At 46.1% G+C, this 27,024-nt stretch overlaps 1 protein-coding gene across 3 annotated transcripts in view; it reads right to left on the bottom strand.

Moving 5' to 3' along the window:
* Positions 1 to 1,190: 1,190 nt before the first annotated feature.
* The window catches only part of dusp8a (dual specificity phosphatase 8a), a 109,771-nt gene continuing 83,937 nt past the window's right edge, over positions 1,191 to 27,024 (bottom strand). For 2 of the 3 annotated variants that reach the window (XM_034176899.1, XM_034176900.1), the window contains exons 4-7: positions 3,817 to 3,983; positions 3,567 to 3,726; positions 3,084 to 3,207; positions 1,191 to 2,807 (exon numbers count right to left, since the gene is read on the bottom strand). In XM_034176899.1, the coding sequence (XP_034032790.1) occupies positions 1,571 to 2,807; positions 3,084 to 3,207; positions 3,567 to 3,726; positions 3,817 to 3,983 (1,688 nt within the window). In that variant the 3' untranslated portion in view covers positions 1,191 to 1,570. Of the gene's footprint in view, positions 2,808 to 3,083; positions 3,208 to 3,566; positions 3,727 to 3,816; positions 3,984 to 12,518; positions 13,419 to 27,024 lie in introns of those variants that run through there. The other variant, XM_034176901.1, reaches the window with a different exon arrangement.

Genomic DNA, 27,024 nt, shown 5'->3' with positions numbered 1-27,024 from the left:
AAAAAACAAAAAACAAACAAAAAAAAAAAAACAAAAAACAAAGAAACCACAGAATGTGAGGGAGTTTTATGGACATGCATTGTGCTGATGTACCAGCAGCTGTGTACCCTGTGGTGGGGTTGGCTCACTAAAAGATCCCCTGAGAATGAACAAAAGGGTGTGTGTAGGGCAGATGTATTACACGTATAAACAATGCAGACATGCATACAGTCGAGAGTGTGTGTGACCGTGTGCAGGTGTTACTGTCAACTGTTGACGGCTTTCTGCGAGACGACGAGTGCAAGTTGCATGTTGTTTTAATCCCATGAAACAGTGCGTCTGTTTGCATATAGTTATTGTGCAAGTCCTCATGAAATTGGCATGTTTAGCATGAGGAATGTGAGCGTGTCTGCCTCTGCATACAGTCAGTCTAAGTGATTTCTTGAAGTTGTAACCAGTGGAACATCATCGCCATCATAGTAATACCAAACCATTATATATATGTATGAGGAAAATTAGAGATGTGGCTTGACCTTTAAAAGGTGATTGGACTTCTTAGAGAAAGCAGGAAAGTGCATTTCAAAGGAACAGCACATATTGCTCACTTGAATTTGTCGAAGTGTGTGTATTTGTATGAATGTGTGTTCATAAATACCATACAGCAAATAATAATAATCATTCACCAGAAGAAAAAGAAATACATCCACAAAACATTATATTATTTCTCATTACCAGAATGAACCAATACAATAAATTAAAACTATAACTGAAACAAAAAAAAAGTTCTTCAGAAGTCCTTTAAAATTGCTATATATTCATATTGTATATATAGTATTTGTCTGTCTGGATCCAGCCTTGCTGGTGCATGCTCAGCGGTGACCAGACATGGTGCCTTTGGAGTTTATCAAGGACTCCACCACACTCCTCCCTATCCCAAAACCTCAGTACTACCAGGATGTTAATACTGGAAATAAGGGAGCCAAAGTCAGAAAAAAATCACTGTGCTTTAAGAGTCTTCATCATTGGTGTCCTTCATCATTCTGGATCCTGTACCGCCAATTTATCGAGTCCTTGTTGATGAGTGTGCGGGATCCGGCCGTGTGCTGAGGTGATGTGAACAGGACACAGTGCTGTGAAGGAGTCTGTTCTTGTCGTTGGTGTTGGCGCAGAGCCTGTAACAGGCAAATCTGCCGGTGGTAGGAGTAACAGAGCTGTGCTAGCTTTTGGGGTGAAGCTTTGGATGGAGATGTGGGATGCAACACGGTAAGTATCCTCTGGGTGGTGTCTGTGAACAGGCTACACCACACACACCAGCCTTTACTTCAGATTTGTACAATAGTTCAGTTCTGCTCAGCCAAACACCACATTTTAGACCCCGTTCTGTCACATCGCTACATAGGACGAGTCTCAGTGCGAACGCCACTGAGCCATTTCACATTAACTCTCTGCTAAATTAACCGTTTGTCCTTCTCCATATTTGAGTCTTTAACACTGCGTGGAGAGTAAAAAATGTGTCATGCGTCCTCTTATCCTATTTTAACTAGGTCCATTTTGGCCCTCTGGGGAGGGCTTTGATCATGCCCGTTATCTGTCAGGATACCTCAATGATCTCCATGCTCCCTGAGAAGCTTGACTGCTTCCCAATTTTGCCAAGTTCTTCTCTGGAACGTGTCTCGGAAATGCCTTCCTCAAACTCCATCTGACAACTGCGCCGCTTGAACTGCTTCTCGCTGTTTGTAACAGTGTTGTTGGAGATGGACGATGAAGACGAGGTGGAGTCACGAGGGTCTCTGTGTGTCTGTGACGCCGAGGCCTTCTCTCGCTGCGATTTATCTTGTAACCGAACACTTTCGCTGCACTCAAACGCCACATACGCCGAGCTGCCCCCAAATCTTACTGATGACTCCTCTCGCTCCCCGTTTCCTCGTCCTCCCAGCTCCATCTCTCGCTCACCACCCTCCTCTGCCCCAAAATGCCATGGTGCATCAGTAGTGGGAGTGACGGGAGTAACAGGAGTGGTGGCTTGGACAGTATCTCTGTGTTTGGTCCACATAGCCCCAGATCCCACACTGGGCAGGGAGGGTAGTGACAGGAGCAGGGAACTCTTTAGGTTATCGTCCAGGCTGGAACTCTTGTTGTCCAGTGACAGGCTGAGGGTCTGGGGGGGTTGGTGTGAATGGGAGTGGACTGGAGAACTGCCACAGTTGTGCTTGGGTTTTCTCCTGGTTCTGGATGAAGAAGAACCATCAGACCAACGAACTCCTTCACTTACACCAAGCCCCAAACCTCCAATACTACCACCGCTGCCTGGTGAAGGGAACGGAGAGTCAGAGAAGCTGGGGCTGTCGAGGACGGGAGACTGTGGACAGACACCACTGCCAGTTCCTGGGCTGTCAAGCTTGCACAGCTTTGGGACGTCCTCAGAGTGCGTGGGTGCTAGGCTGGGACAGTGGGGGCTACTGGGCAAGTAGACAGACTTGATGTCCAGGGAGAAAGAGCGTTTCAGACGATTAGTGTCCATGATCCTCTCTGCTGAGAGGTGCAGTCCATTGAAGCCTTGCTGGAGAGAGGTGGGCGATGGCAGCTTGGGTTCTGATGAGCTCTGTGGCTCTTCCACAGAAGACTCATGGTTGATGTGGTGACCATTTATCTCAAAACTGGTGCTGACCCCATTCACCTCTGAACTTTGTTTCATGTGACTCTCTGTGTTCTTGTCGTCAGAGCTTGAAGTTAAAGCTTGGAGTAATCTGAGGTCCTTCTCAAACTCCAGTAACTGACCAAGGAAGTTGAAGTTGGGTGATATGGAGGGTCTTCGATCCTTTACAAACCTGTAGGTGGGAAGAAAGAAGTCAAACTAAGCTGTAGAAATACAGTTTTGACCTTTAAAAGTCTACTTATGGCAAAAATGAGGCCGTGTGAGAAATGTTGCTTTTGATGCATTTGACCTGAAAGTTCTAAATCTTTTGAAGTACACCAGAGGTGTCACTATGCATAATACACACACCATATAATGTATGTACATATATATAATGTGCTGTGCTTTGATTGGAGAAAGTACTACATCATGGTAGATGAGAGGAAGTAAAGTTTTTTTCTTTATTTACCTGTAGGCATCATCTGATGATAAGCCCATTGTCTTCATGATGTAGGCAATGGCGATGGTTGCTGAACGTGAGATTCCAGCCAGACAGTGCACAATGACTCTGCAGTTCGACACCTTGGCTTTGTCTGTGCAGAGGGAGACAATCAGGTACCGTATGAACACACATTAGTGTAAATATATGGACACAACACGCTCAGCAGTGAGATCGTGGCTATTAAATAACAGCTACCGTTTCCTGGACTAACACAGGAGGTCATTTGAATGGATGTCCTGTTCCTGGATCTATTGTTACCAACCCAATTTGGGGCTGGTATCATATTAAATATCATGTCATTCTTAAGATATAACTTGAGATAATGTGACTTCTTTATAATGGTGCTTCCCTCGTTGTTACGTGATATTTAGCACTGCGATAGAATTGATTTGTTACGGCTAATCTTGCCAACACCATGTATCTTCTTAAACATTTTTTTTCCAGTCTTACCGATAAATTCATTCGTTTTGTCCAGCCAGGGAAGCAGTTTCTCGCAGTAGTTGTCGTTAACAGGGATCCGCATGAAGTGGCTCTCGCTGATGAAGTCTGGCTTTGGGCAGGTGTTACTAGCATTTAGCACATATGTGATGCCATTCTGAGCCATCAGGTCCTATAGAGACCCAGAAGTAGCAACAGTTTATGATGATGTTTAGCTGCTGGGTAGCAATTAGAAGTCAGTTCAGTGGAGTATGTTACAAACCTTGTTGAGCACATCCTTCTGCGAGCCCAGGTAGAGGTGCGGCAGGATGCGGGTCGGCCCAACGTTAGCCACAGGCAGGCAGGGCTGGGACAAGCTCATAGGAAGAGCAGTGGCAGGTTTCACTTCACACAGGCCGGGAAAACAGGAGGAGAAAGCAGCAAAACCTCCTGCAGAAAAAGAAAGTTGGATAGAGGTGGTTAGGGTATCTAACGGCATCCCACACAAAACACACTGTGAAGAAAGCAAACGAAGAAAAAACCATCACAGATTTCTGAGCAGAAACATTCAGAGTCAAATATGGAACAAAATATTGAGACCCGAGTGAAACAGGTGCAGAAAAAAGCCCTGTGCTTCTCTTACAAGTTCGAGTGATGAGGAATGTGTTTGCCTGGCCCTTTAAGAGGCAGGCAACTCCACTTTTGGCATCTGTGTGTGTGTGTGTGTTTCCTGCATGAGCTCATGTCCTGCAGCAGTGCATTGCATCAGGCATGGGGAATGAGAGAGGCCACAGGTGCAGGGCCAGGACCGAGGCCCCGCCACATCCCGCTGCCAACCCCGCAGCATGTGCGCACGCACACACACACAAAGAAGATACACCCAGCACGCCTGCTCTGCAAAAACACACTGCTGCAACTATCAATCATTTTATTTTTCAGTTATAACCTTGTACGCCCCAAAGCGATTAACAATAAATAAATAAAAAAAAATACTTCTTTTGATTTGCAACCAAAATCCTAAATTTTCCAGTTAGAAAAAGTCAAACCATTTAAAGAAAGTCTATATATATGATTTAAAACCTATTTAATTCATTTTAAAGTCACTTTAAACCTCTTTGGAGAAGGATAATTAAAAATATATCTCAAATTGAAGTGGGTAGAAACTAATTTGAGACATGTAATTGTTTAAGAACTGGTTAAAGCCAATAAAAAATGAAAACACTTTAAAATCTTATTTGAACCAGTTACACAGGTTTGAAACCAATCTCTCATCTTCCAGGTGCATAATAGTTTAAAACCAGTGAAACCTGTGCTTCCACTTTGTGGAATAGCATGTCAGCGGTGATTAGGATGTACAATTCTGCTGCATCTTAAATCTTAAAACATGTCCATTCTCTACTATTTATGCTCAGTGTCTGCTTTTAATCAAATTATTTATTTTGATTTTTTTCTTTACTGAATTTTTGCTAGATTGTAGGCATTTAGTGTTTTGATGTTTAATATGTTTTTATGGTTGTTGACTTTTAATGTGTTTTGATGCTTATGCTCAGCTTTTAGAAACTATGTGACTAGCAAGTGCTATATAAATTAAATGATCATCAATATTATTAAAAATGAAAATAGCAATCAGGAAAGAAGCTGGAACAAATGTGTATTTTCTTGATGAACAATTAGTAATTAACGGATTATCAAAATGTGATATAATGTGTGTTTGTAGCTCAAGTAGTCACTGTTTCAGCCTGATGGTGAGACTGAATAATTTTGCAGTAAACAGGAAGACAGAGGACAGGAAGGAGAGGAAGAGTAGTAGCCAGTAAGCCGGTAGCGAGCAGTATTTCTAGAATTTATATTTACATCTGCAAATTGTTTTTTTAATTTCACTTTTGGTACTCTGTGTGCTTCTTACCCTGTGTGCTGCTATGCAATGCTGCTGGAACCTCAATTTCCATGAGGGAGTCTTCCCAAGGGATTAATAAAGTTCTATCTAATCCACTCACTATTTACATCTCTTTTTCACATATGTAATGCTCTATGCCCTTACTGTGCACACATGTGCCCATGGCACCCGCACTCATCATTGAAGATCAATGAGAGAGGAGGGGACTGCTTCAAGGTAACCCTGAAGCCCCAGAAAGGAGATTAGAACCTAATCTAGGTTCAGCTCTGCCTGACCCAATCTGGGACCTGTTGAGTGCACATACAGGAGTGAGAGTGAGCGCAACATGACATCACTGTTCTAAAGTAGCACACACACGCAGCACTGCACAGGCAGGATGTTGCCTTCTGTTGAAACACACCCATCTTCACCGCTCCTGCAGCAACAGCTGGTCAGCACCCACCCACACACACAGGGCAACCAGTGTCACAACCACACATTACACAAGAACCAGGATAAAGAGTAAGGAAGTGCAAATAAGTTGACGTGTAATGAGGTCATGGCATTTCTAGCTTTTTCCGTGTGCTGCCTCTGTTTGCAGGGTGCATCCTGAAACATGCAGTCGTATTCTGAGCATACTGCCACTTTAAGAGCACAGTGAGGCACACAGCTATTAACGGCAACCTGTGGAGCAATGACATCAGCCCTCCAACAAGAGGGGTGGAGTGGAGGGAAGACACATGCACAAAGAGCGATCAGATAACCTACAGCGAGGGCGCGCTTGAACGCCAAGTAGAGCAAAAGTCCAAAAACACCATCACATGTGATTCAGGTAGCTGCCACGTTAAAATAATTAAAAGAACTAAACTATTTATCTGTCTTTGCTGCAGTCAAACCTCCTTTTAGGTTTAAAATGGGGCACTTTAGCGTAAGGTGCTGATGGGTCCGACAGAATGCGTTTATGGTAAAATTTAAAATTGACATGAAAAAAATTTGTTTTTGAACACTCAAATGATTTTGTGGAAAATTCTAAGCATGTTAAAGATGATATGAAGTTATCTCGTGGGTCACATCCGGCCCCTGGGCCAGTGGGTTGAAACCTCTGCTCTCGATTGAAGTGTTTGGCTCCAGACTTCACTGCCACTGAGCAGTTTCCAACAATGTGACTTTCTAGAGAGACTAAGAGCAGCGTTAGAACGTCAGTAATTGATAAAGCAGAGAACGAGGAAGGAAAGAGAGTTCTTTGAAGGTTTTCAATCTGGTTTATATTTTCCCTAGGTACTGATGAGCACGTGTGCACACACAGGCAGGCGTGTTCGTGTGTGTGTGTGTGTGTGTTTGTGTGTGCGAGGAAGCAGAATGTTCCTGGAGACAGTTAAATCAACAGGAAGAACCTCACGTCACACTGCAAACATTTCCCTTTCCGTGCAAGGACATTGTTAGACAGACGTTAGACACAACGCAGGACCTTCCACAGCGAAGACACTGTGTGTACGACCGTATCTGTGAAGAGAAAGTGCACTTTTGTGTGTGAAAGGAAGTGATTACAAGTGAAAATACTTTTCTAAAAATATTCTCCTGCTTTGATCCACCATCTGCTTTTGTTCTTGTCAGATCACTGTTGCTGATGTCTCACAAAGAGGAACAACAGCAACACTTACCCTAAACTCAAACCGAGCGTGAGACATTAATAAACTATTATCTACTACACAGTAGAAACTTTCATCATAATCCAACCAGACAGACATCCTTGAGTTCATGCATTCATTAATTTTCAGAGACTCTGCCTCCTGGTGGCTAAAATTAGAAGTGAAACGCATCCAACACTGACCTTGGTACACAAGGTCAAATTGACCTTATGCCCCAAGTTTTGCCGACACTGATGATTCCTTCTCAGTGATCACACGTTCATGGATATGCATCCTGGAACGTCATGTCTATAACCCTGAACTGAAAAGCGGCTGCACTGAGTACTGACTCTGTGCCGCGACTCGCCTTTATATCATCTGCAAAGTTAACCAAGTGTGAAATTACCCTCAGTTTGAGAGCTCAAACATCTGCAAAGGCACAAGTGGAATTATAAATAAAGCATTTGTTCAGTGTAAGAAGAAGAAGATGGAGCAAAAAGCTATGCAGCAGAGCTGGAATGTGCAAGTTTGTCTCACTGCACCTGCACCCAGGTGTTCTGTTGCGGACTCCAGGACACAGACAAGTTCAACCTACATCATTTCAATTCACCACTGTGCAGGTGCTCTGTTCTGACAGATAATGTTGATTCTAATGGTTTTCTGCCATAAACAGTCCGAGACAAAACATCAGGACAGAGTGTTCCTGCCTGCTGTGTTTTTTTTAAAGCCTTTGACTAAATGACAGTGACATTACGTCAACACAGTTACACACACTGTCTTTCTAGTCAAAGCTCCATAAGACCCGTCCTAATGGATATTAGTCACACAGGAGGTAGAGTATTATTGCCACCTAGTCTCCCAACCCCTCCTGATTCTTAAGGTTGCCATGACGACATGGTAGACAAGCAACATCGCTGGAAGTAGTTCATCACGTCCTCACCAGTGTTACAATGAAATAACACAGGGCAAAAAAGAAAAGAAAAGGGCAAAGGCCACATGAACACACGGTCACATGCTCAAATTATCCAGTGAGACATGAGACATCAGTCCATTCCAATCAGAACACACACACTCACACAGGCTGTACATTCACACTTAGATCACTGAAAATACCCTGTGACACACACCAGCCCAGGGATGACATCATAAAGTCAACTGGGAGCTGTGCACAGAATGAAAAGAAGGATTTATCAAAGTGCAGAATGTTGCTTACATTTAATCCACAAATATTAACAGATCACCCCTTTGTTTTTATTTTACTTTTCATTTTTTTTTAATGTAAAAAAAAAAACCAACAACAACAACAACAACATTTTCAGTCACTGAAAAACCGAAATGGTCAAGGGGAGCTCTACAGCATCCATGATACCACGGAATCATCATAGGTCCTGGATGGCAACCACTCAGGCAGACAAGTGGTCCATCCTCACCGCTCACAAGTAACCATCTGAAATGGTGACTTAAAAAAAAAAGCAAAAAAAAAAAAAAAAATTTTTAAATTCTTTCCTTTGTGCCGCATTTATTCAGTTTTATAAAAGTGTCTTTCATTTCCATATGATTGTATATTTTGAACTGGTCAAGCAAAACATTTGGACACATCAGAATCCAGTTTTGTATCACTAAAAATGTAAACAGACATTATATATTTCCAGCTGTAAAATTTTAATTTAAAATCATCAGCAAAAATGTGGCTAACTTAAAAAAAAACCTCCACTTGTTCAGAACTGACTTGTTTTCATAACTTAGTTTATTTTAAACTGTCCAAAATAAAAATGTAGGAAAATGGGGCATGTCTGAGTATAAATGTTACTGGAAAATACTCGTGTGATTAACCCAGTTCTGAACACACACACACACTCTCAAAAGGAAAAAGAAAGAAAAGAAATCGGGGTAAGCAAACACGCGACTGGGAAAGAGGGCACTGTGTCGCCAGAGGCAACGCCAGCCAGCAGTGACTTCCTTTTTCCGTGTTCCTCTGCCCACTTCATCACTTATGCAACTGCTTATTTTCCCCTCGTGTTCTGTCAGAGTGAGCGCTCGGCTCTGCTTTGTTCATCGGCGGCGGGCAATCCCCCTGCTCATCACTCACTTCACACAACTCAGGGAATTTTCCACATATAGCTGCTTTTGCGAAGGCTTCTGTAGAGGAAAGTACAGCAGCTGTGATTAGCGGGTTGGTGGGAAATCGGTGCAGAAAGGTAAAAGATGAATGGAAGCGGGACCTCACAGATATCGACTGGATGCACACAGACACACAACACCTGCCCGGCTCTTGTGCTGAAGTATTACATCACTACCACAATTGAGCGCCTCGTAAACGCTGGCTCACCCCTCCGCACTTAACTCGTCTGTTAATGGAGCCGGAGGAGGAGAAGGAGGAGGTGGGGGGCATGAAAAACACAAAAAATCCATGTACATGAATATACACAACCCTCCACAGCCTGGGGGGGTTGATGTGCATGAATGGCCCCCCTCCAGGCCCTTTCTCTCTCCCCTGCTCCTCTGTAGTTCATATCAGGGTAGACATGACGACATCCTCTGTGCCTGTACAGCTGCCCCCCCCCCCACAATCACCACCATGAGGGCACATTAGCATTTCAATGTGACCCCCTCCAATCCAACACCCTCTCAACATGACATCATTGCACGCATGTCCCACTCAGCTGCACAAAGCCTGCTGCAGGCCGGAGAAGTGATTGGAGTGTGCGTGTTTTAGGGCGAATGTGGGCTGTAGCTACAGAAATATCCAGACTGACAGGCTGTCGACGAGTCAGTAGGATGAGGTCATCGCCCTTCATGCAGGATGTCAGGCCGATGATCTCCGGGTACGACTGCGGGATGAATGTGTGTCATCCTGGCTGATGTTTAAACCGTGTTTATTGTTCCTCTATCTCAGTGTGCCCTCAGCAGCAATAAGTCACCCTGATCGACTGCACTTCCAGCTGTAAGGCGTTACTGCACTGTGGGACTATTAACCCTCCTGTAATAAAAGGAAAAAAAAAACTAGGCCCACAAGCGATGTGCATTTTCACACGCACAAGATAAAGTGTTGAAGTCTCCAAATAGCTTGTGTCACTTCTATTTCTACCCGCTGATGATAAATGTGTGATATTTGTTCAATCGCTTTACGAGCTGATGAGATTGACACTTCCAACGTCAGAACCTCGCTGTGAAGAGGACTTATGCGCACGCAAACGCACATCAAGCAGGTGTGGGTGTACAGTACCGTGCAAAAGTTTTAGGCATATTTAATAACAGAAAAATGTTAAATACCCAAGATACAGGGTGTAAAAAAAAGGGCCACAAAAATAAAGCCATAGAAAATCTATACAATTTTTGGATACTGATATCTGTCATATGACATCTTGAAGCATATCTCAGGCAATTTTATCTCTGGTGTTCATTTCTAATTTCACCTCAGTTTGTAAGAGTTGTGACACTCACAAGATGTGCTCAATATGTGTACCGCAGTGGTTCAGACACACATTCAACCTGAGTAGAAAGCCACCAGTTTCCCTTTTTGCTCAGTTGTAAGCGGCATCCTCATTGGACCAGTCTCAAACTACATCAGAAGAAATTCCTCACATATATCTTGATGTCTGTAAAAAACAAAACAACAACAACAACAACAAAAAAAAAATGAATTCGGAGTCAAATTCTGAGTCAATTCGGAGTTCTGGGTCACCCTGTGAAGCAAGATGTGTTACTACTTTTCTCATTTCAAATGCACACACACACACACACACACACACACACACACACACACACACACACACACACACACACACACACACACACACACACACACACACACACACACACACACACACACACACACACACACACACACACACTCATCTTCAACCGCTTAGTCCAATCAAGGGTCGCTGGGGGCTGGAGCCTATCCCAGCAGTCATGGAGCGTGAGGCGGGGTTCACCCAGGACAGGACGCCAGTCTGTCACAGGGCCACAAACAGACAAACAAACACATTCACACCCACTCACAAACCCACACAAACATGGGGAGAACATGCAAACTCCACACAGAAAGGCCGCAGACGGGATTTGAACCCATGACCTTCTCGCTGTGAGGCAACAGTGCTAACCACTAAGCCACTGTGCTGCCCCATTTCAAATGCATCTTTTGCTTTTTTGGTGAGTGGGGGCAGGTGCGTTAAAATTTTTTAAGTGTTCCTATGCAATTTATGAGAAAATCAGGTTCTATATAATCAGGTTTACATGATCATTTTTCTATTCAGGGATTACTTAGCAACTGTAACAGGCAGGTAGTTTTTTTTTAACTTAAAAGAAAAAATTATTGGGGGGGGGGGGTGCTAAAACTTTTGCACAGCACCAGCTGCTTTGAACTAGCTCGCTGAAGTGCCTCATAAAAACAGAGCCAGAGTAGAAACAACATGACTGGATGATGAATTGATCAATAGAAAAATCACCATCAGCTACTGAGTGTGGCACCTGATTGCAAATTTTCAAGAAAAAAACTACAAACTGATTTGATTCCAAGTTTTTTTGTTTTTTAAGAATATGCCTATTTTCTGCTTTATATCAGACTATGTAGAACAATTTTGTGTTTTTTTTCATTGTTGGTCAGATAAAACAGAGGTTTTATAGTCTAATCCACAGATTAAAGCAAATGAGAAATAATCTTGTGTTGCAGCCCCACATACAGATCCGACAAATGCACACTTTCAGTGCGCATTTATTGCACTTTCAGTACAACAAACGTGAGGGCAGCATTTTGCACCATCGCCTCGTTTCTCTGTGTGAAGGTGTTGTGTTAAACACCTGCAGTGCACGCTGCACACATATCGATAACATGATCACTACAAGACACCGTTCTGCAGAGAGAGTGCGCAAAAAAAAAAAGAAAGCCAAGTGCAGAGAAGGAAAAAAAAGAAAGAGCCTTTTGTGAGCGTTTTACATCTCAATGCCCACAGGCTGAGGGAGCACAAGCTCTACGCCACACCGCGGGTCACAGCTCGCTTTCTTCTCCCTGTAGCCCTCTTTCTTTTCTCCCTTTTTTCTTCATCGCCTTGCGTTTTCATGATGTCATCCTCTTAATCCTCCTCCTGCTTGTTTTGTGCCTCTCTCTCTCTAAACACGTTTACTGCACAAACACAAAGGCGGGGAAACTATTCACAGGTAACGCACTCTTTCATCCCGTTTACCAGAAAACTGATGCAATGCACATCGTTAAAACCTCATCTGGAGAGTGGATACTGTGTTTGTCTGCACTGCACAGGCTGCGGTCAGGGGCTTTCCTTTTGTAACATCCCATCTAGCTTTATCTCAAACTCTAGACACCCTAAAATTTGCCTAAAATAATATTCCCGTTGTGCACGGCAGTTCTTTGTATACAAAGGCCCCAATCCTACACACATTTCTCATCATAGAAAGGTACCATCATGCACAATCACCACACACATATCCAATCTGGAGGCCTGTCTCCAGGTGGGTACACACCTCGTAGCTCCCTGCCCTGCTTCATCCGGCGGACCCGGATCTTCAGCCTCATGTCTGTGTCCTGCAGCTCTGGCCAGAAACAGTCCTCTGCAGGGGCAATCACCACATCTAGAGGCATCCCCCAGAACACGCACTTCCTCACGCACACGCGCAAAGATGGGAGTCTTTCAGTTCACGTCAGGGATGGAGCGATCAATGCTCACCCAAGCCACACAAAAAAAATCTTAAAATAAATGTCTGTTGAGTGGTGTTCACATTACAGGGCTGATGGTCTTAAAAAAATCCTGAGTCCACAAAACTCCTTTAGGGCACGTCAACTCTGGTAAAGGTGCTCCAACCTCCAGGGGGATGACTCTGAGCACAGTAGGATATAAAACACTAATCCAAAATGCTTGTGGAAATGATCCTCAAAAAGTCAAAAGCAAGTCCACCGGTGGTCCAAAGCTCATGTATGCAATGACCACACACACACAGAGACAAAAATCCAAAAATATTTAGCAACTCTGGTTTTGGTAAGAAACGCCACCACAGAAAGTAAGAACCGGAAAAGTAAAAGTTATCTGTCCATATGCACGGAGCAGCTGTGTTCTGGCTGCAGCTGGTTTGCAGAGCGTCTGTCCGTCTCCCCGCTCGCTCGACTTGTGTGTGCGTGTGTGTGAGCTCACAGCCAGCAGAGCGGCTCACTATTGTTGTGCTGCTTCACTCTCCTCCTTTCTCATTCGCTCACTGCTTCCTTACACTCCTCCCTCTCGATCCCTCGTCCTCTCTCGCTCTCTCTCTCTCTCTCTCTCTCTCTCTGCAAAGATGATGACGGAGCTGCACTCTCTCCTTGAGCTCACTAAATGAGCTCACTTGCTGTGAGTTCAACCTCCTTCTCCTCCTCTGCTACCTCCCTTGCACCCTCCTTCTCTTTGCAGAGCCAGAGCTCCGTCATAGCTAATGTCTAAGGCATGTAACCACATTCCTTACTCACCCACCAAATATGCAGCCACCTCTGGGCCCTACAGCTCCTGAACAGGCCTCTTCCAGCGATGGAGATATTGGCTGTTTTACCAAATACATGCACAGATAAACTGAGTGGTGTCACTGTGAACACCAGATAAGACATAAATATGCATGATAGCATGCTTCTTGTCACACAAAGAATGGTGTTTGTGTGTTTTATGATATAAATGCAGTGTTTTCAACATAAGAGTTGCAGAATTATGTCTTTCACGTTGCACAACCCTCGACCCCCGTAATAAACTCTGCATAGTTCTATGCCTGCTATATGTCTGCGTGTGCCTTCATATCTCAGGAATTTGCAGTTGCACAATCTTAATTTGGTCTCAAATCCATTACTCAGATTTTAGCAACAACTCAGTCTAGAAAGCAGCTTTTGGTCTTGGATTAATCACAGACCTCAAGTTTCTATTTGATCCAGCTGCAAAGACTGGAAATTTTTATTTTGACCTTCGATCCCAATGAAATGACCCTGTATTGTATTTCATTAACAGGTTAGCAGGTAAATTATTATGCATTTATAACTATAAGAGAAAAATGCAACCACAGGTGCTGTAATGCAGAAGGCAAAACATTTTATATGTTAAGAAAAACAAATCAAGGCTGTAAAACTGCAACAGTGTAAGCAAAAAGTGTCTATTTATTTTATAATTTTGTATTATGATTGCTGCATTGTGTATGTTGGGTGGGGAAAAGGGATTGTATTGTTTAGGGGTGGAAGAATTCACTGATACAGCTCAGAAATCTGTTTTAAAGTAAAAGATATGACTACATGGACCCCAAATGGATCTACATATAATGAACCGGTTGAATAGTTCAACATTTTGTTGTTTGGTCTCTGAATCGTACTTGTGTACGCATGTATGTATGTATTTATTGAACTTTAAATGCAAATTAATACACCGTTACCGTCGCTGTTTCAAAATTATACCGTGGTGTCAATTTTAGGCCATACTGCCAAACTCTATTCAGGAGAAATTAAATACCTAAGTTGATCTGAATTCCTTATAAGTACTGTATCCTATGAGCGTATGACAGTTAGTGACGGGGATTAAGACTATGTCAGTGTGCTAACAGACGAGCAGTGTCTGTAGGTGAGGGAATGTGTGTGACTTCATATTTCCTGTACTGGTTCTTGTCTAACATGCCTGTGTTTGGACACTGTGTTCTCATCTCTGAGGAGAAAGGAGATAAGAGGAGAACAGGCGAAGAAGTGTGACAAAAGGGGATAAAGAAGAAAAATGAGGAAGGGAAGACCAGCGGTGATGAGAACACAGAATGAGTTTGTGGTCGGCAGCCGTCGCCCATTGACAGGCCGCAGGCTCCTGGTACTTTACTATGGAATGACAAACACGTAAGCCGCAAGTCCAGCTTTGGAAAGCAGCACAGGATAGAACACGACCACTGGAGGAGGCTGAATGTACAGCCAGTGTTTACAAATCCTCACTCAAGCACACAAATTATGGATTCTAAAATATTAAAGAAAAGCTGTGTCTGTGCAAGGTCCAATAACAGCTGTTAAACACTTATGTTATTTTGTTTTGTTTAAATCTCCCAAACATCAGTTTGAATAGGAAATCTACTTATACTCATCTGTGCACGCATGGGCATGTTGGTCTCAAAATTAGATGTGGTCAGACGCAGTGTTGGCGTGCACTGCAATCATGAGGCAGAAGAACATGAATGCACCCTAAGCCAACAAAATCCTGATCTAAATTTGAGTGCAGAATTCTTCTTGCAACGTCTACAGCACAATAGTCAGACAAGCATTATATAAGCAAGTTTGTGATGTGCGTACACTCTGCTTGTACACAGCACATTAGCGTATCAAATTGCAACACAATTGAACTGAAAATAAACAAAACTTCAGGGAGCTGTGGTGGAAGACCACTCCTCCCGCTTACTTGATGGTTTGCAAGCAAAACCCTTAAGGTGCCTTGACACTTGCACAAATTTGACCCGCACACGGGTACGCAATCTGCCGTGCTGGAGAGTAAACCTGTTGTAAAGTCACTGTAAACTGTTGTAAACTGTGTGCGGCTTCGTGCAAGTGCGCATAGAAAATTTTGAAATGTTCAAAATCTCTGTCACGCATTAATTATGTGAGCTTCACGTGAACATTGCACCAGCAATTAAAAAACACTGAGTGTGAGTCATTGTGTCAGTGCACTGCATCACAGCGCAGTTCATCTGAACAATTATGACGAGATGTTAAATCTATCATAAACATAATTTTACAGCTACTCATAAGAAGGAATAGTAGAGAAGCTTGAATCTTCGACTGGACTGGGTTGCTTGACCCTGTCCCTCTAATGATGGGATGGATGCCTAATTAGAGCTATTGTTTAGTCACCAGCCTATAGCAGTCTGCCTCTCGGTAGGAGGGGTCTGGTTAGGTTTAAAACTCCAGCTTTTGTGACTTCTTGATTATTCTTCTCTACAAGAGTCAAGACAGAATTCAGACCACCAGAGCAAGAATTTTAGCTGAGGAAGCTTCTGCGATTTGAAGCGAAACGTCCACGCGTCAAGCAACCCAGTCCAGTCGAAGATTCAAGCTTCTCTACTATGGAAACCACCTGGACAACTGACAGCCTACACAGAAACATAAGAAGGAATGCACATGCAACTGTTTTACCAAGCCATTACAATTTAAACATTACAAATAATTACCTTTTAGACTATTTCAAATGTGTTCTCCACCTCATGAAGCGCACAAGAGAGAGAAAAGCTGCAGCTAGAAAGGTTGTCTGTGATTCTGGATGCGATTAGAGGTGATTAGCCAAACTCTGAGAGAACATGATTAATCTGCTACAAAATAGTTATTTTATATACGCAGCATAAAGCGGTACAAAGTGCGGCATCCAGCTGGGAACACAGCAGCATTATCATGACGAAATATGCGAGAGTGAGGAGCCAAAATGCGTGCAAGTGTCAAGGCACCTTTACCTCACCAGAAAACCTCTCACTTTTCAACTCACCATCTCAATAGCAATGCAACCTTTGCTGGTGTCCATGTCCCTTAGAGGACACTCTGATTGGTTTAGTTCAAATATTGTGCCCACAACACACCCAGGACTAATTAAGTGAGTATATACAACCTGTTTGTACCTTTCAGTCTACTCTACACTTAGATTATGCACAAATATACATTAAAATAGCAAAGTGGAGTTGGACACGTCCCAGATGCACTTGCAGTACGCATGCTTTGCAGATCATCAAGATAGGCTCCAAAGACTCTTTTACACACCATTAGTCTGTAATGTCAATCACTTTCTTCTCATTTCTCATTGGCTGGCAGTCCAAAGATGGGACATCTTAGTCAGATGGGCTTTTCTGCATACTTTGAGTTATAGCGATGGTTCAAAAAAAAGAAAAAAAAAAAGACAAATGAGGTCATATGTGTTGTGAAAGGGCCAGCTGCCAGCCTGACCTCATCACTGCAGAGCCCAGCTTTACGTCACCCTTTGCTCAACTGTAGGTCACTGAGACAGACCATGGGGGAGGACGAAACGGGTCATGATGACGAGCTGCACAAAAACGCAGACATGCAACACCGATGATTACAAATGCACAAATGCAGGCATGAGCATATACTTGTTGTATGTATGATTGCTCACATGTGCAGACGTTAAGTTTGTTCTTCCTCTGCGGTTAGCAATCCCAACTGGTAGGAGCAGGTGCAGCTCTCTGTCACGGTCAGCTGAGGTCGCTACACTTCAAAGCTGGTCACTCAGATTTCAACACCTTGGCTGTTCTCTCTGCGTGGCTCAAAGCCATGAACTCACTTTGAAAAACGTGATTTCCCAACACTTGCAAAACCCCAATGGAAGCCAACAATAGAAAAACAAAGTAGCTGCTAATGTTTTAATGATCAGGCGTTTGTGAGCTCTGAAAGTAAACACCGAGCCCACCATGGTCTCAAGATCTCTGCTCCTCCTCCTCCTCCTCCTCCTTTGCTCCTCAGCAGGGTAACAAGGCTCAGAATAGGAGGTGTGTTAATTAGAGGATTACAGCCAAGTTGCTATAAATGACAGCAAGGACTTTTTATTGATTGCACATGTGCACCCTGCAGAGACAGAAATAGGTGGGACACTCACTCCCCCCACCTCTTCCAGCATCTCTCAGATTCAAAGCATGCATTTATGGTGGAGAGCTTGTTACTGGGACAACGCACAATTTACACACAGACATCAACCAAAACAACCAGGATGAAATTGGAGAGGAATATAAGATGTAAGCGTGAAAATGAGAAGGTGTGCAAAGGCCAAAGGGGATATGGAAAGCAGAAAACATAGCACAGCCTTTCCAAACTGGGAACCACGAGGTGTGCAGGGATTTGTGCGAATAGTAAGTCCCTTCGGCTGCTCCCTTGTTTACACTTGGGGTCGCCACAGCAAACTTACATAGAGAAATGCAGCAGGGGTGGGATTTGAACCCGGAACCTTCTGCACTGAAACCAAGCGCATTAACCACTTGTGCGAATAGTAACACAAGACAAATTGGAGTTGGGCAGATTATTGTGAGAAACAGTACAAATTGCCAAGATCTACAGCTGACTGCAGGAAAAGGTGTTTGAACTAAAGTTTTTGCAAACTCAAACTACAGTTTTATAATCTAGTTTTGGGTTCCTGCACTGACAAAACAGAACTGTTGAACCAACTTCAAAAAGAGCTTCAACTGGTAACACTCAAATGAATTAGGTTGGTCCAAATCAACTTGTCATGTTAATTCACACAAACATAGTGTAGCCAAGTGAAGCAGTTTCTTTAGGTTTTCTTTTTTTTCAGTATGTGTACACATGAAGTTCAGTGGCATGCAAAAGTTTGGGAAACTCTGGGAAAATGTTTCTTATAAAATCAGATTTTAATAAAAATAATCCAAGCTTATCACTATTAAAAATTTTTTTAATTATGTCCTTTTCTTCAATTTTTTATGTCACTGTAGCTAAACACACACAAAATAAACACTAAAACAATAAAATAACACTTAAAAAAAACATGAAATAAATCCAAATATAAAACGTGAGGTGAATCTGTAATAATAATAATTAAAAAATAAAATAAACAGTTTGCATGTTTTTATGAAAAACTTTGGTGTAGGCTATCTTGTAATGAATTAACAGGTACATGCAGAACACTGAAAAAAAAAAAAACGTTTAAGCTTCAAAATGAAAATGTAAGGTTTAGCCCAGAATAGATGCTGTTACACTGTAGGAGAGCTTTGGTTAAAGATGTGCAAAGATTGAGTGTTTTAAGCCTTGACGGTGATATCAATCAATCAATCAATTTTTTTATATAGCGCCAAATCACAACAAACAGTTGCCCCAAGGCGCTTTATATTGTAAGGCAAGGCCATACAATAATTATGTAAAACCCCAACGGTCAAAACGACCCCCTGTGAGCAAGCACTTGGCTACAGTGGGAAGGAAAATGTTATGTGTGGGCCGCTGAAGAGGAGGTACTGCTGGCCCACCACCACCAGAGGGCGTCGCCACCTGGTGAGAGCAGCCAAGGTGACAGCTGTCACCCATTATGGGACACAGCTGTTTCAACTCAGCACCAGGGTATATCAGGAGGACGGCGTCTCCACCTCAGTGCCGAGATATCGTCTACGACTGAGGTAGTAATCTCCGCATGCACATTTAGTGTAAACTGACTAATCATTTGTAAAGCCTTTTCAGGAGTGTTGACTACTAGGAGCTTATTGCTTGGATAAGTACTCACCTTCCTGTTGTACATTGACAAGAGGTGGAGGCGGCTTCTCCCCTCTCCGTTACTGGGTGCTGTCGCATCACACCTGTGTGTTGTTGCTCTCTCCTGCCAGCAGTACCGGATCCGACGAGCGGAGGCAGTGGCCACCTGGGAATTCGGGACTTGGCGGTTCCAGCATCTCCAGGGTTCGGTGGCAGAGGAGATCTGGGTGGTTCCGGTTCTACTGAGACGGGCGTCTCCTACCTTCGAGCCTGCCCACACGACACCAGCGGATTCGGCCCCAAATTGTGATTGTTGTAATTATTGTGCTTGTTTCACAATAGTAAAACTTGTTATTTATCTTCCTCCATTGTCCGTTCATTGCGCCCCTGTTGTGGGTCCGTGTTCCTACACTTCCACAACAGGATATCTCGGCCAGCGTCATGGACTCCGAGGGGCGTCAACCGGCTGTTGAACGGCCAATGGAAGACCAAGGCGCGGCGGAGGCTTCGGGAGGGGTACTCGGTGAGTTGCAGCGGATCCTCACCGCTTTCACCTCTCGGATCGACTTGATGACCGAGCAGCACGTACTCCTGAACCGCAGGGTGGAGGCTCTCGCCGCACAAGTGGAAGCGCGCCCTTCGGGCACCGCTGCGGCTCTCCCTCCTGAGGACCCTGCGCGCGAAAGTAACGTTCCTCTGGTCGTTCAACGGTCCCTTCCTCCGTCCCCAGAAGCATACATAAGCCCTCCAGAACCGTACGACGGCTGTGTGGAGACGTGCGCGGACTTCCTTATGCAATGTTCGCTCGTCTTCGCTCAGCGTCCCGTGATGTACGCAGCTGATGCTAGCAGGGTAGCTTATGTGATAAATCTGCTTCGCGGGGAGGCACGCGCTTGGGCTACAGCGCTCTGGGAGCAGAACTCACGGCTCCTTCAGTCATACGCCGGGTTTGTACGGGAGCTCAGAACGGTGTTCGATCATCCCAACAGAGGAGAGTCCGCTTCAACCGCATTACTGTCCATACGACAGGGACGTCGGAGCGCAGCTGCCTATGCAGTCGCCTTCCGCATCGCGGCAGCGAGATCCGGCTGGAATAGCACTGCCCTCCGCGCTGCCTTTGTAAATGGATTGTCTCTGGTCCTAAAAGAGCACCTGGTGGCTAAAGACGAACCGCGGGATTTAGATGGGCTCATTGATCTGGTCATACGGCTTGACAACCGGTTAGAAGAACGTCGCCGGGAGCGAGGCGAAGGGCGTGGCCAGGCACGGGTCGTCCCTCTCCCTTCCGGGTCCGGTCGAGTTCCGCCGTCCCCACGCTCCTCTGTTCCGGCGCTCCGTGCGCTTACGGCTCCCCCTGCTGACGAAGCTATGGACACGAGCAGGGCAACATTTAGGGCACCTGGAGCACAAAGGAGGCGGGCCCACGGAGCTTGTTATGTTTGTGGCTCGAGTGAGCATATGGCAAATGACTGCCCCGAGCGGTTAAACTCCAACGCCCGCCCCTAGAGACTGGGCCAGGGGTGGGCCAAAACATGCACGTGGGACACACCCACATTGCTACACGACTCCCAGTCACGATCCTGTATGAGGATTCTACCCTGAAGGCCCCAGCACTGGTGGACACGGGCTCTGAGGGGAATCTGCTTGACAGCAGATGGGCCAGGGAGATAGGGCTCCCTCTGGTGGCTCTTACCTCACCTGTGCAGGTTCGGGCACTAGATGGCTCCCTACTCCCACCAATCACGCACAAGACACCTCCAGTAACTCTGGTGGTGTCAGGTAACCACCGGGAGGTGATCGAGTTCTTCGTGACTCAGGCCACCTCCCGTGTGGTTTTAGGGTTTCCATGGATGCTGAAGCACAATCCCCGGATTGATTGGCCGTCCGGGGTAGTGGTACAGTGGAGCGAAACCTGCCATCGGGAGTGTCTCGGTTCCTCGGTTCCTCCTGGCTCCCAAGCTAAGGAGGAGGTCCGAGTCCCGCCCAATCTGAAGGCGGTGCCAGCGGAGTACCATGACCTCGCTGACGTGTTCAGCAAGGATCTGGCCCTCACGCTACCTCCCCACCGCCCGTATGATTGTGCCATTGATTTGGTTCCAGGCAGTGAGTTTCCGTCCAGTAGGCTGTACAACCTCTCACGGCCGGAACGCGAATCCATGGAGACCTACATCCGGGACTCATTAGCTGCCGGGTTGATCCGGAATTCCACCTCACCGATGGGCGCAGGTTTCTTTTTTGTGGGTAAAAAGGATGGCGGGCTTCGTCCATGCATTGATTATAGGGGGTTGAACGAGATCACGGTTCGCAATCGATACCCGTTGCCCTTGTTAGATTCGGTGTTCACCCCCCTGCATGGAGCCAAGATGTTCACCAAGCTGGATCTTAGGAATGCGTATCATTTGGTTCGGATTCGGAAGGGAGACGAATGGAAGACGGCATTCAACACCCCCTTAGGTCATTTTGAGTACCTGGTCATGCCGTTCGGTCTCACTAATGCTCCCGCGACCTTCCAAGCGTTGGTAAACGATGTCTTGCGGGACTTCCTGCACCGGTTTGTCTTCGTATATCTAGACGATATACTCATCTTTTCCCCGGATCCTGAGACTCATGTCCGGCATGTCCGTCAGGTCCTGCAGCGGTTGTTGGAGAACCGTCTGTTTGTGAAGGGCGAGAAGTGTGAGTTCCACCGCACTTCTTTGTCCTTCCTGGGGTTTATCATCTCCTCTAACTCCGTCGCCCCGGATCCGGCCAAGGTTGCGGCGGTGAGAGATTGGCCCCAACCCACTAGCCGTAGGAAGCTGCAACAGTTCCTCGGCTTTGCGAATTTCTACAGGAGGTTCATTAAGGGCTACAGTCAGGTAGTTAGCCCCCTGACAGCCCTGACCTCTCCAAAAGTTCCCTTCACCTGGTCGGACCGGTGCGAGGCCGCGTTCAAGGAGTTGAAACGGCGCTTCTCGTCTGCACCATTTCTGGTGCAGCCCGATCCTAGCCGCCAGTTAGTGGTTGAAGTGGATGCCTCGGACTCAGGGATAGGAGCGGTGCTCTCCCAGAGCGGGAAGACCGATAAGGTCCTTCACCCGTGTGCCTATTTTTCCCGCAGGTTGACCCCCGCTGAACGGAACTATGACGTCGGCAATCGGGAACTCCTTGCTGTGAAAGAGGCCCTCGAAGAGTGGAGACATCTGTTGGAGGGAACAGCCGTGCCATTCACGGTTTTCACTGACCATCGGAACCTGGAGTACATCAGGACCGCTAAGCGTCTGAACCCCAGGCAAGCCCGCTGGTCATTGTTCTTTGGCCGTTTTGACTTCCGGATTACCTACCGCCCCGGGACCAAGAACCAGCGATCGGATGCATTGTCCCGGGTGCACGAAGAGGAGGTCAGAACGGAACCGTCGGATCCCCCGGATCCCATCATCCCGGAGTCCGCTATCGTGGCCGCCCTCACCTGGGACGTGGAGAAGACCGTCCGGGAGGCCCTGACCCGTGTCCCGGACCCCGGAAACGGACCAAAGAACAAACTATACGTCCCACCAGAGGCCAGGGCCGCAGTCCTAGACTTCTGTCACGGTTCTAAGCTCTCCTGTCACCCAGGGGTGCGAAGGACCGTGGCAGTCGTCCGGCAACGCTTCTGGTGGGCATCCCTGGAGACCGACGTCCGGGACTACGTCCAGGCTTGTACCACCTGCGCCAGGGGCAAGGCCAATCACCAGAAGACCTCAGGGCAGCTACAGCCACTGCCCGTGCCTCATCGCCCCTGGTCCCACATCGGCCTGGACTTCGTCACGGGTCTCCCGCCGTCCCAGGGAAACACCGTCGTCTTCACGATAGTGGACCGGTTCTCCAAGGCGGCCCACTTCGTGGCCCTCCCGAAGCTTCCGACGGCCCAGGAGACAGCGGACCTCCTGGTCCACCACGTCGTCCGTCTGCATGGTATACCATCAGACATCGTCTCCGATCGCGGTCCCCAGTTCACCTCACATGTCTGGAGGAGCTTCTGCCGGGAACTGGGGGCCACGGTCAGCCTCTCGTCTGGGTATCATCCCCAGACCAACGGGCAAGCAGAGCGGGCGAACCAGGACTTGGAGCAGACTCTACGCTGTGTGACAGCCGCGCACCCGACGGCCTGGAGTACCCACCTGGCCTGGATCGAGTACGCTCACAACAGCCAAGTGTCATCTGCCACCGGCCTCTCCCCGTTTGAGGTGTGCTTGGGGTATCAGCCCCCCTTGTTTCCGGTGGTCGAGGGAGAGGTCGGTGTGCCCTCGGTCCAGGCCCACCTACGGAAGTGCCGTCGGGTGTGGCGTACCGCCCGCTCTGCCTTGTTGAAGGCCCGGACGAGGGCGAAGACACATGCAGACCGGCGGCGGGCCCCGGCTCCCGCATATCGTCCTGGGCAGGAGGTGTGGTTATCCACCAAGGACATTCCCCTTCAAGTGGACTCCCCCAAGCTCCAGGACCGATACATCGGCCCCTTCACGATCCTCAAGATCATCAATCCCGCCGCAGTGAGGCTTCGGTTGCCGGATTCACCCAGTATTCCACGTCTCCCGGATAAAGCCCCATCACACCTCACCCCTCTGCACCCCGGGTCCGGCACCACCTCCTGCCCGGATCATCGACGGGGAACCGGCGTGGACCGTGCGTCGGCTCCTCGATGTCCGTCGAATGGGCCGGGGTCTTCAGTACCTGGTGGACTGGGAGGGGTACGGCCCCGAGGAACGCTCCTGGGTGAAGAGGAGCTTCATCCTGGACCCGGCCCTCCTGGCCGACTTTTACCGTCGCCATCCGGGGAAGCCCGGTCGTGCGCCAGGAGGCGCCCGTTGAGGGGGGGGTCCTGTTATGTGTGGGCCGCTGAAGAGGAGGTACTGCTGGCCCACCACCACCAGAGGGCGTCGCCACCTGGTGAGAGCAGCCAAGGTGACAGCTGTCACCCATTATGGGACACAGCTGTTTCAACTCAGCACCAGGGTATATCAGGAGGACGGCGTCTCCACCTCAGTGCCGAGATATCGTCTACGACTGAGGTAGTAATCTCCGCATGCACATTTAGTGTAAACTGACTAATCATTTGTAAAGCCTTTTCAGGAGTGTTGACTACTAGGAGCTTATTGCTTGGATAAGTACTCACCTTCCTGTTGTACATTGACAAGAGGTGGAGGCGGCTTCTCCCCTCTCCATTATCGGGTGCTCGCATCCCACCTGTGTGTGTGCTCTCTCCTGCCAGCAGTACCGGATCCGACGAGCGGAGGCAGTGGCCACCTGGGAATTCGGGACTTGGCGGTTCCAGCATCTCCAGGGTTCGGTGGCAGAGGAGATCTGGGTGGTTCCGGTTCTACTGAGACGGGCGTCTCCTACCTTCGAGCCTGCCCACACGACACCAGCGGATTCGGCCCCAAATTGTGATTGTTGTAATTATTGTGCTTGTTTCACAATAGTAAAACTTGTTATTTATCTTCCTCCATTGTCCGTTCATTGCGCCCCTGTTGTGGGTCCGTGTTCCTACACTTCCACAACAGAAAAACTCCCTTTTAACAGGAAGAAACCTCCAGCAGAACCAGGCTCAGGGAGGGGCAGTCTTCTGCTGGGACTGGTTGGGGCTGAGGGAGAGAACAAGGAAAAAGACATGCTGTGGAGGGGAGCAGAGATCGATCACTAATGATTAAATGCAGAGTGGTGCATACAGAGCAAAAAGAGAAAGAAACAGTGCATCATGGGAACTCCCCAGCAGTCTACGTCTATAGCAGCATAACTAAGGGATGGTTCAGGGTCACCTGATCCAGCCCTAACTATAAGCTTTAGCAAAAAGGAAAGTTTTAAGCCTAATCTTAAAAGTAGAGAGGGTGTCTGTCTCCCTGATCTGAATTGGGAGCTGGTTCCACAGGAGAGGAGCCTGAAAGCTGAAGGCTCTGCCTCCCATTCTAATCTTAAAAGTAGAGAGGGTGTCTGTCTCCCTGATCCGAATTGGGAGCTGGTTCCACAGGAGAGGAGCCTGAAAGCTGAAGGCTCTGCCTCCTATTCTAGAATTAACAAGAAGCCAATGAAGAGAGGCCAATATGGGTGAGATATGCTCTCTCCTTCTAGTCCCCGTCAGTACTCTAGCTGCAGCATTTTGAATTAACTGAAGGCTTTTTAGGGAACTTTTAGGACAACCTGATAATAATGAATTACAATAGTCCAGCCTAGAGGAAATAAATGCATGAATTAGTTTTTCAGCATCACTCTGAGACAAGACCTTTCTGATTTTAGAGATATTGCGTAAATGCAAAAAAAGCAGTCCTACATATTTGTTTAATATGCGCTTTGAATGACATATCCTGATCAAAAATGACTCCAAGATTTCTCACAGTATTACTAGAGGTCAGGGTAATGCCATCCAGAGTAAGGATCTGGTTAGACACCATGTTTCTAAGATTTGTGGGGCCAAGTACAATAACTTCAGTTTTATCTGAGTTTAAAAGCAGGAAATTAGAGGTCATCCATGTCTTTATGTCTGTAAGACAATCCTGCAGTTTAGCTAATTGGTGTGTGTCCTCTGGCTTCATGGATAGATAAAGCTGGGTATCATCTGCGTAACAATGAAAATTTAAGCAATACCGTCTAATAATACTGCCTAAGGGAAGCATGTATAAAGTGAATAAAATTGGTCCTAGCACAGAACCTTGAGGAACTCCATAATTAACTTTAGTCTGTGAAGAAGATTCCCCATTTACATGAACAAATTGTAATCTATTAGACAAATATGATTCAAACCACCGCAGCGCAGTGCCTTTAATACCTATGGCATGCTCTAATCTCTGTAATAAAATTTTATGGTCAACAGTATCAAAAGCAGCACTGAGGTCTAACAGAACAAGCACAGAGATGAGTCCACTGTCCGAGGCCATAAGAAGATCATTTGTAACCTTCACTACAAGGTTTCTGTACTATGATGAATTCTAAACCTGACTGAAACTCTTCAAATAGACCATTCCTCTGCAGATATGCACTCTAACAAATCCCCATGTGGTTCCAGTGTTCACATTACGTGCTCTAATTGTGGCATTGGCTATGCACAGTGTTTAGGGTCTGCTCCTTTCTCTGCCCCTGACCAACCCTACATCTGGAGTCTGAACCCGGGTACCGGACTGTGGCTGCCCACTGCCCCTAGTGGTTCAACTGTGTTTAACCTTGACATCAGTGTGTGAGGGTGTCTGTGTGAATGCAAAGCATCATTGCAAAGAGCTTTGAGCTTCTGATTCCAATGGTAAAGACAGTTAAGTCCATAAGTGTAATTAGGATGGGTTAAATGCAGAGGACAGATTTCGTTGTGTGTGTGTGTGTGTGTGTGTGTGTGTGTGTGTGTGTGTGTGTGTGTGTGTGTGTGTGTGTGTGTGTGTGTGTGTATACAATGACAATGAAAGCTCTTCTTCTGTTCTCTTCTAGTGACCTGATAAACTTGACCAAACAATGCTGTGGCAGACAGAGTAAGAGAATTTTACACAGTTAAGCCTATATATTTGGACAGTGACACAATGGCGCAAATGAAACAATCAAGTTGTTCTTACAGCCTGACCTTTAACAATTATAGCCATTTTTATGCATACAGGCCTAAAGTAATTGGACAAACTAACATAATTCCCAATGTAAGGATTAAATCATCACAATTACAGCCAGTTTTCTTTAGAGTAATCAGGGGCTTGACACATGAACATTTGAACTGAATAAGTGTTGGACTACATTTACATAAATCATTACGGAATACAATAAATTAAATAATGGTACTGTATGGTAAATCTGTCTGGAGTAAGCAGTTCTCATAAACTGAGTGAC

The sequence above is a fragment of the Thalassophryne amazonica genome, chromosome 8 (genome assembly GCF_902500255.1).
Source record: "Thalassophryne amazonica chromosome 8, fThaAma1.1, whole genome shotgun sequence".
NCBI classification, from domain to species: Eukaryota; Metazoa; Chordata; class Actinopteri; order Batrachoidiformes; family Batrachoididae; genus Thalassophryne; species Thalassophryne amazonica.
Note: the sequence above shows the minus strand (reverse complement) of the source record. Positions and strands in the feature narration are given on the sequence as shown.